Source organism: Taudactylus pleione, unplaced genomic scaffold (assembly GCF_031769625.1).
Source record: "Taudactylus pleione unplaced genomic scaffold, aTauple2 ptg000103l, whole genome shotgun sequence".
NCBI classification, from domain to species: Eukaryota; Metazoa; Chordata; class Amphibia; order Anura; family Myobatrachidae; genus Taudactylus; species Taudactylus pleione.
Genome location: NW_028284505.1, coordinates 2,064,570 through 2,082,208, shown reverse-complemented (window position 1 = coordinate 2,082,208; position 17,639 = coordinate 2,064,570). Strand labels below are relative to the sequence as shown.

At 45.5% G+C, this 17,639-nt stretch overlaps 1 protein-coding gene across 4 annotated transcripts in view; it reads left to right on the top strand.

The window, feature by feature from the left end:
- The first annotated feature begins 1,159 nt into the window (after positions 1-1,159).
- The window catches only part of TNNI3K (TNNI3 interacting kinase), an 840,867-nt gene continuing 824,387 nt past the window's right edge, over positions 1,160-17,639 (top strand). For all 4 annotated transcript variants that reach the window (XM_088470772.1, XM_088470769.1, XM_088470770.1 and 1 more), the window contains exons 1-2: positions 1,160-1,199; positions 5,708-5,816. In XM_088470772.1, coding sequence (XP_088326898.1) covers positions 1,160-1,199; positions 5,708-5,816 — 149 coding nt within the window. The remainder of the gene's footprint in view (positions 1,200-5,707; positions 5,817-17,639) is intronic.

Sequence of the window (17,639 nt, the reverse complement as noted above, 5' to 3'; positions counted from 1 at the left end):
CATGGCATCTTTTGGCGGGTGTCAGGCTGATTTCCCCAAATCTGACAGCACTTTCCGCCTATTCAAGTTTCGCCGGGTCCCGTTTTCGCGTACTTCCATATTGAAGCGATAAAGGGGTAAAGCGAGCACGGCCACGATACTTTTCCGCCTACAAAAGACGCGATGTAAGCAAAAAGTCCGGGAGGCGGAAAAGTATCGCGGATCTGCTCTAATTGAATACGGCTCTAAGTCATGAAAGCATTTGCATTAGGTTGTTTATTATGTCAAACTAATGTAAAAAAAAAAAAAAAACATTTTTAAAAGGATTCCAAATTCTGACATCACTGCGCAGTCATTTTATGGCCTATCCTGGAATGCAGATTTCTCATCTTTACAGCCCTGGTACGTGATTGCAGCCCGTTCAATGATTCGCTTAGAAAACAGATCTTTTGTAGATTGTCTCAGGATATCATCCTCTGTATTCTTCATCTAAGTATATACAAATATAACACCGTACAGAAATGTAAATAGCTTCTGACTGCTTTGTGTTCCCGTTGCAGACACAAAGCATTTGTTGTACCTAAGTACATATTATTAATATTCTAATGATACAATAGCAGAGCTCCAGCTGTGTGATTTATTGTATGCTCGGATATATGCCGCTAGTCTGCCTGATTGAAACGCAGAAGCCCCTCTCTCTGGTGTACATCACTATTTCTTGTCATTAAATGAATGTAAAGTAGGTCAGTTATTAAGCTGAATGATTCATAGATTAATTGCAAACGCTGATGAAAAGTCTTGTTCTGCGGCATCTAACGTGACACTTGTCTGATATTTATTACGATAAATAAAATCTGTGTTGACAATTCCGTAAGAATACTAATCATTTTTACTTTCTCCCCCTTTGGTTAGAAGCAAATAGCAGGCAAGTGAATCAATTTGAAGTTTGTTGCGTAGTTCTAGGTTTTACATAAACTGATTAGTTATCGTCATTGTTTCACAGTTGATAGCGCACAGCACTTGTTCTGTCATTGTTGTGTGACATTCCATTTACTGCGCGGTTTATTTTTAGCTAGGGGACTATCAAAGTCTGCTTTAGCAGTTGGGACATTGTTCTTGCAACGTGAATCGCATTACAGGGAGCTCTTGGCTGAGAGACAGAGAGAGAGAGACTAAAAATATGGGGAATTATAAATCTAGACCTACCCAGACTTGCACGGGTAACGTATACGTTATATTTCACTGACATTATTATTTGGTGAGGGGGTTGCAGTTTTCATGAGTAGTGAATGTAACAGTCTGTAACCTGGACCATCCGTGACCTTACAGTTCCTCTGTGTAGAGTCTTTCTTTACATTTTTTACTTTTAATAATTTCCAGGTTATTCTGTTCGCCTTTCTGCAGATCTGTAACGCATTTTGCTTATCCCAACTGAACTATAATAACAGGACTATGCAGAGGTTGATGCATGCGTCTGTTTGGCGTGCCGTTTGCACTGTTCATGAGCAGAATTTTTTCTTTTTACATTTCCGCCCCAATGTCGATTTAATCGCATTTTGCAACTCAGACTCCTTACGCTTAGAGAGGTGCGATGTGGGCGAGCGTGTGCAAGCGTTGGTTGGGGTACAGTAAGAGCACGTTCGCGCAAATGCGACTGAGTGTGTTTTGATCCCTCCCACTGATATCATTACTATTACTAGCTGGGATACCTGGCGTTGCCCGGGTTGAAAACTGGACCCTGAAGTACACCTGCAGCCTTTATTTCTTCACTTTGTCCTCGCCTATTACCCCATTCCACTGATCCTGAAAAGGACCTCACTGTTTGCTAACAATGGCATAACTACTGTGAGTTCAAGGGGTGCGACTGTTATGGTGCCCAAGCTGCCGCTGTGGCCGGTCACTACCCCTGCACCCAGTCACGCACGTGAGGTGGGCCGGTCCAGTCAGGGCCGTCCAGGGGGGCCCGGGTCACAGCGGGTTTTATTTGGTGTCGGCCTTCCAGCTGATTACAGCTGGCGCACGGGCAAATCCACACCTGCTGACTACTGATGGCACACAGGGGGAGGTGAGAGGCTGCTGGAGGGACATGGGCAGGTGAATTGCTTGGGGGGTATAATGTGTAAGGGGGACTACTTTGTGGCATTATGTTATGAGGGGCATTACTGTGTGGCATAATGTGTATGGGGCACTACTACTGTGTGGAATAATGTGTTATATAGGTAACTTCTACTATGTGGAATAATCTGTAAAATTAATTACTGTGGTGTAATGTGTAAGTCGCATTACTGTATAGTGTAAGGGGCATTACTTTGTGGCATAATGTATAAGGGGCACTACTACTGTGTGGCATAATCTGAATGGGCCCTGTGTGGCTCTGTGTGGGGGAAAATATGTGTTTTTTTTAACCTCTGGGGAGGCCCTTTTAAGATCTTGCAATGTGGCCCTCAAAGTTCTAGTTATGCCCTTGCATGCAAACACAGAGGGCTGACTAATATATATGGTCACTTTAAAAAGGACTGACTCTGGATTTAACATAAACTTGCACCTGTCATAAAGTTTGACACTTGCTCAGACTGTGAGTGTAATAGGATACTTTTGTAGCTTTCACTCAGGTTTTTGTCAGACTGCCAATTTCCACTGGAGTCAGGCCTGGCACCTGTGTAATTTAATAGCGTCCCCATTTTTTGGTATTGTTTGACAGTGTGTGGCCCTGACAAAGTTCAAAACCTAGGCAAAAACCTAATCCTGGTCAAACTACACCACCCTGCCAAATCTGGTGGTGCTAGGTTCAAAACTCTGGCTGTGCATAACGGACAGACAACCTTACTCGCTTTTTATATAGATTAGGATGGCTGCTGAGATGTGTTTACGCTATTTAGTTGATATTTGCATTAGATCCATGGTCCATACATTAATTGTATTCTATATGTCTTCCTCTCCTTCTCTCCCCTCCTCTGTCTGTATGCCTCCCTTCTGCTTCCCTCCTTCTCCTCTCCTGCTACTCCTCTCTCATTCTTTTCTCCCCCACAATGGTCCTACTACCCAACCACTAAGCTCAGCACCCACCTCTCCCTATCACTTCACTACACCTTCATCTACATCACACTAATCTCTCTCCCTTTCCTACAAATGCATCCCACCTCTCTTGCCTATTGATCACTTCCTTCCACTCCTGCCTCCAAGATCTCACCCGTGCTGCTCCCATCCTCTGGAACTCTCTCCCTCTCCGACTCTCCACCTCTCTGCAAATCTTCATACGGGCTCTCAAGACCCACTACATCAAAGCCTTCCAGCTCTCATCCTAACCTGCTGCTGACATGCTTCTTCCTGACTGTCTACCCTATCTGTGTCACTCCTGTCTGTCTCCCCCCCCCCTATAGAATGTAAGCTCTCACGAGCAGGGCCCTCTTCCCTTATGTGCTTTTCCTTCCCTCTCCCATACGATCATCTACTCAAAACTCCCCACAAGGGCACTTAACACTTGGTAGCTGAGGTCCTGCTGCTTTTTTGAGTGTTATGATCACTGCAGCAATGTTTATAAACCACGTTCTTATTCTGTAATGTCTGGTACTGTAAGTCGCTGTTTTACAAGTTTGCTCATTTGTTAATGTACTTTGTGAGTCGCTGTGGAACCCTTGTGGCACCATATAAATAAAGGATAATAATATATGGCAAATGCACCTTTATTTCTAGGCGGGGCCTAGTGACACAATTCTATGATAATCGATTCAATTGACGGGAATAGTCCAGCCCCGCCCCTCTCACTGCCCACCTGCATCTCCTCATGGGAAAGTGCCTGTCTCTTCTTGCTGACAGCTGCTCTCCTGTCCAGTACCCTGACTGAGCACTCAGATCCACACTCAGCAGGCTTGGTAGGAAAAGATGCTACTACTGGGCATGTGCAGCAGCTCAGTTCCATCCTTATACTTCATATTTTGGCAGTAGCTCGAGCAAATTATATTATTTACTACTGTTACTGCAGCATTGATTTGAGCCACTGGTCAGGAAGGAGGGTTTCTGGACAACTAGAACTTCTTCCCATTTTCCCCATCCTCCACCCCCCTGTGTTTGCCTATGCTGACATTGTACTCGATGCTTCAAGAAAGGTAAATTCCTTCCACATACCCCCGCAGGGGGTAAAACCACTGTTTGGCTGGTGGGTAATAAATAATGCAGTTTATGTGTGGGGTATTGAAGATGTTGCAGATGATACTAACAGCAGGGCGCTTGCCGTGCACGTAAACTGTGACGTGCGTGGGCGCGATTATGTATTTTTTATTCCCCCAAGAGAAATATATAGATTGGTGTTCCTGCTTCTGATATTAGCTGGTGTGAATAGGTCATTGAAGAGGTTTCTTCCATGCAGTTAATTTTTGAGTGGGCAGCGCTGTACTGTGGCTGTGTGAGTCACCACTCCAGTGTCCGCTAATCCTTCTGCAGATTTTTTGCAGTAACATATGGCTTCTGCTTTGCTTATCTGACCAGCGGTTCTGTTCGAGATTTGTCTTGGTCTGTCAGACCTTGCCTTGACTCTAATAGCTCCTTTTAGCTTCCATTTTTGAATGATATTCCTGATGATAACTGCCAAGCAGGACGTTGGTAGATACCGTAGATCTTTATAGCCTTCCCGTGCTCTGTAACAGTCCGTTATCTTTAGTTTCAAGTCCTCAATCAACTGCTGAGAGGATCCTGTGGTCCTTGGAAGTAAGCACAGCTGTCTCTGGGGATAGACGGGTCAGAGTATTTATCCAGACAGGAATTGTCTTCTCTTGGCTTAATTTAAGGCCTAACAACAAGTCAATCAAATCTTCAGGCCTTAAAATAATAACTTAATCCACTGGGAGCGGTGTCCAAAGCTTTGCACAATCCACAGTCACAGTGTTGTTTATTCAGTTGGTTCAATTTAGCAAATATAGGGCCTGATTCAGAGCCGGACGCTATTTGCGGACGGTCGTTCAGGAAAAGGGGGTGGCTATTCAAATGAACCTTTCACTCTTTGCGGTCTGTTGACGCCTTCATGTCTGAACGAGCGAACAAAACTTGCAATAATTTTTTGGATAACTACGCCCCCTGGCCGCTCGCATCCTACGTCATGTCCGCTATTTATTAGATTAATCGAGTACATCGACCAGCGTATGAACTGCTCGCTATTCTTGTGGTTGGTTTTTCCTACCACAATCTTGCGAGCAGTTCTGACTATAAAATAACCCAGTGACGTGGTCAATGACGCTGCTGTATTAATTACGCACACCCATAAAATGCCCGTTTTGACCTTTAAGCACGCCTGCGTTCGGATCTCCACTCCCCGTTTTCAAGCACCTTCCCCTGTTACCACCCACATACGCCTCCTCCTGTCACTCAAAATAGCAGGCATTCGCTATTTAGCGAACAAACGAATGTTGGCCGCACTGACTGGTTCGCGCATGCGTATTAAAATCCGTACGCATGCGCAGTTGGACAAACATCGCTCGGAACGAACGAGCGGCCGCTTACGAGCGGCTCTGAATCAGGCCCATAGTAATCTAATGGTGAATTACCATGTGCAGAAAAATATCATGTTTAAGTCTGTATCCTGCAGAGGTTGCGCTAATTGAAGAGATTCAGTGAAACATGCAGTTTGATCCGGGGGTGCCGAAACTTTTGCATGCAGCTGTAAGCCAGAGCGCCAGAAAGTTATTATAGCTATAGTTTTTCTGTTATCACATCATTAATCTCTGTTTTATTACAGATGAGTGGAAGAAGAAAGTAAGCGAGTCCTATGCAGTTATTGTGGAGAGGCTGGAGGATGACCTTCAGATTAAAGAGGTGGAACGAGCAGATCTCCAATTGGTTTTCAGGTAGGGTCAATGTATAATTTTGCCTTCGCCTCCCGTTTTCTTTTTTTTTCTTTTTTATGTTTATTTATGTTTAAACCGAATCCCATTGTTTTAGCGGCTGAAGCTCTTATTTTAGCTGTATCTGCTCACAAATGAGACTTTTTATCCTGCAGGGAGAGGTGCATATAAATTTTAATGTAGTGCAGTATATCACAGGCACGAAGGAGCAGATTAATTGGCTGGGGAACGTACAAGACAATTCCTCTTCTTATCTCAAGGCTGTTGCGTAACAGAGAGGTTAATACGCAGTCTACCTACAGACCCTGACATGAGCCGCAGAGGAAGGAATCAGATTCTGCAACATCTGGGAAGTTGTACAGGATATAATTCCTCTTTATTTCACTATAAATGTTTAGTAACACGTATTGGCCTAAGCGATCCTAAACGCAAAACATCATTTATCTGCATTTGGTGAGAGGGATGCTTAACGTTCTCTCTCTTTAATATTAATGTAGTGTCACATGACATTATGTACATTTGCAAAACCTCTTTATGCTTATGTATAATGTACTACATTCAGCTCTGTGCACATTTTATAGCATTATAATGAGTTAGTTCATCTAATAGTCACCATTATTATTAGGGGTGAGCGGGTTCGGATTTCTGAAATCCGAACCCCCTCCGAGCCCCCCCGATCCAAGGTAGATCCGAGTCAGGCTCGACTTTTCCCGCCTGACTCGGATTCTGAAATCGAGGCAAAACGTCATCATCCCGCCTTCCGAGTCTCGCGGGTTTTGGATCCTATATAAGGTACCCGCGTCGGCGCCATTTTCTCACTCGGCTGTGGACAGTGAAGAGGGAGGGTGGGAGTTAGGGCTGGCTGGGCTGTGTAGTGTAGTGTAGTGTAGTGTAGTGCAGAGTAGTGTTGTGCTGTGCTGTGCTGCGCTGTGCTGCTGTTGTCCACTACTTCAAAGTCCATAGGGGCTGGCTGTGTTGTGCTGTGCTGCTGTTGTTAATAGGGGCTGTGTCCACTACTTCAAAGTCCATAGGGGATGGCTGTGTTGTGCTGTGCTGCTGTTGTTAATAGGGGCTGTGTCCACTACTTCAAAGTCCATAGGGGCTGGCTGGACTGTGTTGTGCAGTCAGTTGTCCATAGGGGCTGTGTCCACTCTAAAGTCCTGTGCAGTGTCCCAGTCCTAAAGGGGTGTTGTAGTGTTGTCCAGGGGGTGCTCTGTTCGTCAGGGGTGCTCCCCCCAAGTGCTAAAAAAAAATATTTTTTCTGTGTTTGCGAATTGTGTGCGCAGTAGCTGCACGTGCATCAACAAAGTAGTGCCAAGCGTGCGCCTGTGTCATAAGTAAAGGGCTGCCTGGCATGACCGTTAAAGGGTGCTGTAACCCCCAAAGTACACTCCAGTCCAAACCAAATAAAAAAATATTTTCTGTGTTTGTGAATTGTGCGCAGAAGCCGCACGTGCATCAACAAAGTAGTGCCAAGCGTGCGCCTGTGTCATAAGTAAAGGGCTGCCTGGCTTGACCGTTAAAGGGTGCTGTAACCCCCAAAGTACACTCCAGTCCAAACCAAATAAAAAAATATTTTCTGTGTTTGTGAATTGTGTGCGCAGTAGCCGCACGTGCATCAACAAAGTAGTGCCAAGCGTGCGCCTGTGTCATAAGTAAAGGGCCGGCTGGCTTGACCGTTAAAGGGTGCTGTAACCCCCAAAGTACACTCCAAACCAAATAAAACATTTTTTTCTGTGTTTGTGAATTGTGTGCGCAGTAGCTGCACGTGCATCAACAAAGTAGTGCCAAGCGTGCGCCTGTGTCATAAGTAAAGGGCTGGCTGGCTTGACCGTTAAAGGGTGCTGTAACCCCCAAAGTACACTCCAAACCAAATAACAAAATATTTTCTGTGTTTGTGAATTGTGTGCGCAGTAGCCGCACGTGCATCAACAAAGTAGTGCCAAGCGTGCGCCTGTGTCATAAGTAAAGGGCCGGCTGGCTTGACCGTTAAAGGGTGCTGTAACCCCCAAAGTACACTCGAAACCAAATAAACATTTTTTTCTGTGTTTGTGAATTGTGTGCGCAGTAGCTGCACGTGCATCAACAAAGTAGTGCCAAGCGTGCGCCTGTGTTATAAGTAAAGGGCCGGCTGGCTTGACCGTTAAAGGGTGCTGTAACCCCCAAAGTACACTCCAAACCAAATAACAAAATATTTTCTGTGTTTGTGAATTGTGTGCGCAGTAGCCACACGTGCATCAACAAAGTAGTGCCAAGCGTGCGCCTGTGTCATAAGTAAAGGGCCAGCTGGCTTGACCGTTAAACCCCCAAAGTACACTCCAAACCAAATAAAAAATTTTTTTCTGTGTTTGTGAATTGTGTGCACAGTAGCTGCACGTGCATCAACAAAGTAGTGCCAAGAGTGCGCCTGTGTCATAAGTAAAGGGCCGGCTGGCTTGACCGTTCAAGGGTGCTGTAACCCTCAAAGTACACTCCAAACCAAATAAAAAAAATATTTTCTGCGTTTGTGAATTGTGTGCGCAGTAGCCGCACGTGCATCAACAAAGTAGTGCCAAGCGTCCGCCTGTGTCATAAGTAAAGGGCTGCCTGGCTTGACCATTAAAGGGTGCTGTAACCCCCAAAGTACACTCCAGTCCAAACCAAATAAAAAAATATTTTCTGTGTTTGTGAATTGTGTGCGCAGTAGCCGCACGTGCATCAACAAAGTAGTGCCAAGCGTGCGCCTGTGTCATAAGTAAAGGGCCGGCTGGCTTGACCGTTAAAGGGTGCTGTAACCCCCAAACTACACTCCAGTCCAAACCAAATAAAAAAATATTTTCTGTGTTTGTGAATTGTGTGCGCAGTAGCCGCACGTGCATCAACAAAGTAGTGCCAAGCGTGCACCTGTGTCATAAGTAAAGGGCCGGCTGGCTTGACCGTTAAAGGGTGCTGTAACCCTCAAAGTACACTCCAAACCAAATAACAAAATATTTTCTGCGTTTGTGAATTGTGTGCGCAGAAGCCGCACGTGCATCAACAAAGTAGTGCCAAGCGTGCGCCTGTGTCATAAGTAAAGGGCTGCCTGGCTTGACCGTTAAAGGGTGCTGTAACCCCCAAAGTACACTCCAGTCCAAACCAAATAAAAAAATATTTTCTGTGTTTGTGAATTGTGTGCGCAGTAGCCGCACGTGCATCAACAAAGTAGTGCCAAGCGTGCGCCTGTGTCATAAGTAAAGGGCCGGCTGGATTAACCGTTAAAGGGTGCTGTAACCCCCAAAGTACACTCCAAACCAAATAAAACATTTTTTTCTGTGTTTGTGAATTGTGTGCGCAGTAGCTGCACGTGAATCAACAAAGTAGTGCCAAGCGTGCGCCTGTGTCATAAGTAAAGGGCCAGATGGCTTGACCGTTAAAGGGTGCTGTAACCCCCAAAGTACACTCGAAACCAAATAAAACATTTTTTTCTGTGTTTGTGAATTGTGTGCGCAGTAGCTGCACGTGCATCAACAAAGTAGTGCCAAGCGTGCGCCTGTGTCATAATTAAAGGGCCGGCTGGCTTGACCGTTAAAGGGTGCTGTAACCCCCAAAGTACACTCCAAACCAAATAACAAAATATTTTCTGTGTTTGTGAATTGTGTGCGCAGTAGCCACACGTGCATCAACAAAGTAGTGCCAAGTGTGCGCCTGTGTCATAAGTATAGGGCCGGCTGGCTTGACCGTTAATGGGTGCTGTAACCCCCAAAGTACACTCCAAACCAAATAAATCATTTTTTTCTGTGTTTGTGAATTGTGTGCGCAGGAGCCGCACGTGCATCAACAAAGTAGTGCCAAGCATGCGCCTGTGTCATAAGTAAAGGGCCGGCTGGCTTGACCGTTAAAGGGTGCTGTGATCCCCAAAGTACACTCCAAACTAAATAACAAAATATTTTTTGTGTTTGTGAATTGTGTGCGTAGTAGCCGCACGTGCATCAACAAAGTAGTGCCAAGCGTGCGCCTGTGTCATAAGTAAAGGGCTGGCTGGCTTGACCGTTAAAGGGTGCTGTAACCCCCAAAGTACACTCCAGTCCAAACCAAATAAAAAAATATTTTCTGTGTTTGTGAATTGTGTGCGCAGTAGCCGCACGTGCATCAACAAAGTAGTGCCAAGAGTGCGCCTGTGTCATAAGTAAAGGGCCGGCTGGCTTGACTGTTAAAGGGTGCTGTAACCCCAAAGTACACTCCAAACCAAATAAAACATTTTTTTCTGTGTTTGTGAATTGTGTGCGCAGTAGCTGCACGTGCATCAACAAAGTAGTGCCAAGCGTGCGCCTGTGTCATAAGTGAAGGGCCAGCTGGCTTGACCGTTAAAAGTGTGCTGTAACCCTCAAAGTACATTCCAAACCAAATAAAAAATTTTTTTTCTGCGTTTGTGAATTGTGTGCGCAGTAGCCGCACGTGCATCAACAAAGTAGTGCCAAGCGTGCGCCTGTGTCATAAGTAAAGGGCTCCCTGGCTTGACCGTTAAAGGGTGCTGTAACCCCCAAAGTACACTCCAGTCCAAATAAATAAAAAAATATTTTCTGTGTTTGTGAATTGTGTGCGCAGTAGCCGCACGTGCAATAACAATGTAGTGCCAAGCGTGCGCCTGTGTCATAAGTAAAGGGCCGGCTGGCTTGACCGTTAAAGGGTGCTGTAACCCCCAAAGTACACTCCAGTCCAAACTAAATAAAAAAATATTTTCTGTGTTTGTGAATTGTGTGCGCAGTAGCTGCACGTGCATCAACAAAGTAGTGCCAAGCGTGCGCCTGTGTCATAAGTAAAGGGCCGGCTGGCTTGACCGTTAAAGGGTGCTGTAACTCCCAAAGTACACTCCAAACCAAATAAAACATTTTTTTCTGTGTTTGTGAATTGTGTGCGCAGTAGCTGCACGTGCATCAACAAAGTAGTGCCAAGCGTGCGCCTGTGTCATAAGTAAAGGGCCGGCTGGCTTGACCGTTAAAGGGTGCTGTAGCCCCCAAAGTACACTCCAAACGAAATAACAAAATATTTTCTGTGTTTGTGAATTGTGTGCGCAGTAGCCGCACGTGCATCAACAAAGTAGTGCCAAGCGTGCGCCTGTGTCATAAGTAAAGGGCCGGCTGGCTTGACCGTTAAAGGGTGCTGTAACCCCCAAAGTACACTCCAAACCAAATAAAAATTTTTTTTCTGTGTTTGTGAATTGTGTGCGCAGTAGCCGCACGTGCATCAACAAAGTAGTGCCAAGCGTGCGCCTGTGTCATAAGTAAAGGGCCGGCTGGCTTGACCGTTAAAGGGTGCTGTAACCCCCAAAGTACACTCCAAACCAAATAACAAAATATTTTCTGTGTTTGTGAATTGTGTGCACAGTAGCCGCACGTGCATCAACAAAGTAGTGCCAAGCGTGCGCCTGTGTCATAAGTAAAGGGCCGGCTGGCTTGACCGTTAAAGGGTGCTGTAACCCCAAAGTACACTCCAGTCCAAACCAAATAAAAAAATATTTTCAGTGTTTGTGAATTGTGTGCGCAGTAGCCGCACGTGCATCAACAAAGTATTGCCAAGCGTGCGCCTGTGTCATAAGTAAAGGGCTGCTTGGCTTGACCGTTAAAGGGTGCTGTAACCCCCAAAGCACACTCCAGTCCAAACCAAATAAAAAAATATTTTCTGTGTTTGTGAATTGTGCGCAGTAGCCGCACGTGCATCAACAAAGTAGTGCCAAGCGTGCGCCTGTGTCATAAGTAAAGGGCCGGCTGGCTTGACCGTTAAAGGGTGCTGTAACCCCCAAAGTACACTCCAGTCCAAACCAAATAACAAATATTTTCTGTGTTTGTGAATTGTGCGCAGTAGCCGCACGTGCATCAACAAAGTAGTGCCAAGCGTGCGCCTGTGTCATAAGTAAAGGGCCGGCTGGCTTGACCGTTAAAGGGTGCTGTAACCCCCAAAGTACACTCCAAACCAAATAAAAAAAATATTTTCTGCGTTTGTGAATTGTGTGCGCAGTAGCCGCACGTGCATCAACAAAGTAGTGCCAAGTGTGCGCCTGTGTCATAAGTAAAGGGCTCCCTGGCTTGACCGTTAAAGGGTGCTGTAACCCCCAAAGTACACTCCAGTCCAAACCAAATAAAAAAATATTTTCTGTGTTTGTGAATTGTGTGCGCAGTAGCCGCACATGCATCAACAAAGTAGTGCCAAGCATGCGCCTGTGTCATAAGTAAAGGGCCAGCTGGCTTGACCGTTAAAGGGTGCTGTAACCCCCAAAGTACACTCCAGTCCAAACTAAATAAAAAAATATTTTCTGTGTTTGTGAATTGTGTGCGCAGTAGCTGCACGTGCATCAACAAAGTAGTGCCAAGCGTGCGCCTGTGTCATAAGTAAAGGGCCGGCTGGCTTGACCGTTAAAGGGTGCTGTAACCCCCAAAGTACACTCCAAACCAAATAACAAAATATTTTCTGTGTTTGTGAAATGTGTGCACAGTAGCCGCACGTGCATCAACAAAGTAGTGCCAAGCGTGCGCCTGTGTCATAAGTAAAGGGCCGGCTGGCTTGACCTTTAAAGGGTGCTGTAACCCCAAAGTACACTCCAGTCCAAACCAAATAAAAAAATATTTTCTGTGTTTGTGAATTGTGTGTGCAGTAGCTGCACGTGCATCAACAAAGTAGTGCCAAGCGTACGCCTGTGTCATAAGTAAAGGGCTGCCTGGCTTGACCGTTAAAGGGTGCTGTAACCCCCAAAGTACACTCCAGTCCAAACCAAATAAAAAAATATTTTCTGTGTTTGGGAATTGTGTGTGCAGTAGCTGCACGTGCATCAACAAAGTAGTGCCAAGTGTGCGCCTGTGTCATAAGTAAAGGGCTGCCTGGCTTGACCGTTAAAGGGTGCTGTAACCCCCAAAGTACACTCCAGTCCAAACCAAATAAAAAAATATTTTCTGTGTTTGTGAATTGTGCGCAGTAGCCGCACGTGCATCAACAAAGTAGTGCCAAGCGTGCGCCTGTGTCATAAGTAAAGGGCCGGCTGGCTTGACCGTTAAAGGGTGTTGTAACCCCCAAAGTACACTCCAAACCAAATAAACAAATATTTTCTGTGTTTGTAAATTGTGTGCACTGTGGCTGCACATGCATCAACAAAGGAGCAGCGCCAAGCGTGCGCCTGTGTCCCATAAGTAAAGAGCCGGCTGGCTCATTTCTTAAAGGGTGGTGTAACCCACAAAGTGCACTACTCTCCAGCAAAAATAAAAAAATATTTTCTGTGTTTGTGTGCGCTTTAGCCGCTCGTATATATCAATATAACATAAATGGAGGACCAAACTTTCTCTGATAAAAATAAAATAGGGAAAGATCAAGAACCACTTCCTCCTAGTGCTGTTGCTGCTGCTGGGAGTTGTTCATCATCCCAGAGAGGAAGTAGGAACACCACTACTTTTACTAAACAATTGACCCCCCAACAGTCCCTAGCGATGAGGATGAAGTACGACAGCAGTCATCCTGAAGCAAAACGTATAACTGAGGCCTTGACTGCTATGTTGGTGTTAGACGTGGGTCCGGTATCCGCCATTAGTGCAGTGGGATTTAGACAATTGATGGAGGTAGTGTGTTCCCGGTTCCAAATCCCGTCTAGATTCCACCTGCATCCTCAAAGCAGCAGCGACAAGTGTGCGTCTGTCTGTTAAAAGGTGGTGTAACCCTCAAAGTGCGCTCCACAAACAATAAAAAAATTCTTATTTTTTTTTCTGTCTATGTGAAATGTGTGGGCTGTAGCCACACCTGCATCCTTAAAGCAGCAGCGACAAGCGTGCGTCTGTCTGTTAAAGGGTGGTGTAACCCTCAAAGTGCGCTCCACAAACATTTAAAAAAATCTTATTTTTTTTTCTGTCTTTGTGAAATGTGTGGGCTGTAGCCGCACCTGCATCCTTAAAGCAGCAGCGCCAAGCATGCGTCTGTCTGTTAAAGGGTGGTGTAACTCTCAAAGTATGCTCCACAAACAATAAAAAAATTCTTATTTTTTTTCTGTCTTTGTGAAATGTTTGGGCTGTAGCCGCACCTGCATCCTTAAAGCAGCAGCGACAAGCGTGCGTCTGTCTGTTAAAGGGTGGTGTAACCCTCAAAGTGCGCTCCACAAACAATAAAAATATTCTTCTTTTTTTCTGTCTTTGTGAATTGTGTGGGCTGTAGCCGCACTTGAATCCTCAAAGCAGCAGCGACAAGCGTGCGTCTGTCTGTTAAAGGGTGGTGTAACCCTCAAAGTGCGCTCCACAAACAATAAAAATATTCTTTTTTTTTCTGTCTTTGTGAATTGTGTGGGCTGTAGCCGCACTTGCATCCTCAAAGCAGCAGCGACAAGCGTGTGTCTGTCTGTTAAAGGGTGGTGTAACCCTCAAAGTGCGCTCCACAAACAATAAAAATATTCTTCTTTTTTTTTCTGTCTTTGTGAATTGTGTGGGCTGTAGCCGTACTTGAATCCTCAAAGCAGCAGCGACAAGCGTGCGTCTGTCTGTTAAAGGGTGGTGTAACCCTCAAAGTGATAGCTAAAAAGAAAAAACTATTTTTTTAATGTGTTTGTGACCTGTGTGCGATGTAGCCGCACGTGCATCAACACAGTAGCAGCGCCAAGCGTGCACCTGTGTCTTAAGTCAAGGACCGGTTTGGACATCTGGTCCGGACTGAAGGATGTGCCAACAATTTCTGACAAGTCTACTGTCACTGCATATGATACTGTCCTCAAAGCAGAAGCGACAAGCGTGCGTCTGTCTGTTAAAGGGTGGTGTAACCCTCAAAGTGCGCTCCACAAACAATAAAAATATTCTTCTTTTTTTTTCTGTCTTTGTGAAATGTGTGGGCTGTAGCCGCACCTGCATCCTTAAAGCAGCAGCGACAAGCGTGCGTCTGTCTGTTAAAGGATTACATCGGTGACAACATCCAAGTAGGCATGTCAGACAGTCAGTACCTGTACTGGCAGGAAAAAGAAGCAATTTGGAGGTCCCTGTACAAACTGGCTCTATTTTACCTGAGTTGCCCCCCCTCCAGTGTGTACTCCGAAAGAGTGTTTAGTGCAGCCGGGAACCTTGTCAGCGAAAGGCGTAGGAGGTTGCTTCCACAAAATGTGGAGAAGATGATGTTCATAAAATGAATTATCAACTCTTCCAGGGAGACCAGCCTCCAGACCGTACAGAGGGACCTGTGGTGGTGGATTCCAGCGGGGACGAATTAATACTCTGTGAGGATGAGGATGTACACAACACTGAAGAGGGTGAGGAATCGGTGGATGAGGACGACATCTTGCCTCCGTAGAGCCAGTTTGTGCAGGGACAGATTAATTGCCAGCTTGTTTTGTGGGGGCCCAAATGAACCAATCATTTCAGCCACAGTCATGTGGCAGACCCTGGCGCTGAAATGATTGGTTTGTTAAAGTGTGCATGTCCTATTTATACAACATAAGGGTGGGTGGAAGGGACCAAGGACAATTCCATCTTGCACCTCTTTTTTTTCTTTGCATTATGTACTGTTTGGGGCCTAGTTTTTCAAACTGCCATCCTGTCTGCCACTGCAGTGTCACTCCTAGATGGGCCACGTGTTTGTGCCGCCCACTCGTGTCGCTTAGCATAGTCATCCAGCTACCTCGGTGCAACCTTTTGGACATAAAAACACTATTGTGAGGTGTGAGGTGTTCAGAATAGACTGGAAATGAGTGGAAATTAAGGTTATTGAGGTTAATAATAGCATAGGAGCAGAAAAACCCACACATTCTGTGATTTTAGCTGTTTTTATGCTTTTTTAAAAAAAAATACAGATCCAAAACACAAAACCCAGAACCCAAAACACGGAAGGGTGGTTTTGGCAAAACCAATCCAGATCCAAAACACGAAGAAAGATCCAGATCCAAAACCAAAACACAAAACACGAAAAGTGGCCGGTGCACACCCCTAATTATATATATATATATATATATATATATATATATATATATATCAGAAAAAAGTTTCCTGAATGAAACTGAAACGTTGATATACGAACACCGCTGTTTGTCATTTGTAAAGCCACGAGTGCTGCACCTTTTTTCTGCTGTCATTGATATACTGTGAAGGCACCGGCTGAAGCTACACTTTGTTATTGGGAGTGCCAGTCCATCTCTCTCTCTCTCTCTCTCTCTCTCTCTCTCTCTCTCTCTCTCTCTCTATATATATATATTATATATATATATATATATATATATATATACACACAGTGGCGTCCCTACCTGTCGGTGCACCCGGTACGGGGAGGGGTGGGTAACTTTGCAGCGATGCTGCATGCTGGGGAAAAAGGGGCAAGGCCTTGTGACAAATGGGCGTGGCCTCACTGAGTGGGCGGGGCCATGCACCCGAACCCCCCAAGAACCAGTGTACTTGTAGTGCCAGCTCCCTCACTGTGACAGGAGTCGAGTGCTGCACGGAATTCTACAGTGCAACACTCGGCTCCTGTCACTGACGGGGAGTCAGCACTTTGGTGTCACCCCTCGGCGGGTGACACCCGGGTGTCAACCGCACCCCCCTTGTGATGCCACTGTATATATATATTTTTTTTAAAGCGGTCACCAGGGTCAGCGCTATCACTAGACAAACCAAGGCAGTGGCATAGAGGCCAAGGTTTAGAGGGTGCCTACAACACTGGGTGAATGGCATATTGTCACTGATTCAGTGGTAATAATTCCCTGCGGTGCCCTCGCACTGAGCTGCGGAACACCTGACTTGCTCATTGGCTGACACCGGTAAGGTGCACAGCGTGTTTAATAAGGTGAAAACGTTTCCCCCAGCCCCTCCCTCCTCTCCGCTGCAGTTTCTTTTCTTGTTGAAGTGACAGTCGGAGGAGAGGCATGGCGCCAATCACTGAAGCACCGCAAAGTCAGCGATTGGCTGAGAGCACGGTGATGTCACCTACCAACCTGACAGGGAAGCAGAAACTGAGAGCGATGACACCACCCATCATCCATTGGTGCAATGGGAGATGGATTGCGTGCGCCCAGCTATCAGTCCGACTCCTCTAACTTGTCACATGACGGGGCACGCTGTCACGCCATGTCATGACGAGAACGGAGAAGCCGCGGAGAGGAACAGATTAGAATTAGATGAACATAACAAGAGGTAGATAGAAGCAGGGCGTCTAAGTTGGAGAGAATTCCTGGAGGACGGAGGTATGTGGCATAGTTATCTGTTATTATAATAAGTAGTAGGGATAGGTATAAAGTATTAAAAATTGTACATAATAAATTCAGTATTCGTTGACTAAAGGCCCCAACACACTAGACGATTTTTTGTTAACGATTTGGCTGATTCCAACGCATCGGAACAATAAATCGTTAAAATTGTGCAGTGTGTATGCGCTATATTGTGCAGTGCGCGCTCCCGTGCGGTCGTCAGTCGCCACATCTGATCTTTTGTACATGCAGCCCAATCAGACGATGCGGCTGACCACCCCATGCAGCGCTCTCTGTTGGGGGCCGGCATATAGGGCACCGAATCTCCCAGTGTGTAAGGGCCATCCAATATGACGACCCATCGGTCGTCATAGACTTTTTACCAAATATCCATCTTATGTGCATATCTAAAGGTGCGTACACACATAACGATTTTCTGTCAGATTTTCCCTTAAAAAAGTGAACAATTTTTTGAAGTGTAATGAACGATTTTTACAACGTTGATCGAAAAATGTTCCTTCCATTAATGCAAATTGTTATGTTGGACAGTCTGAAATGGACGATGAACGATAACTACAAACTATAAGCAGGAGCGCGCTTGAACGATTATTGTTCATCGTTATAACTCAGTATCTGAAGTACTTTTTGAACGATTGAATGATAACGACATCATTAACGACAAT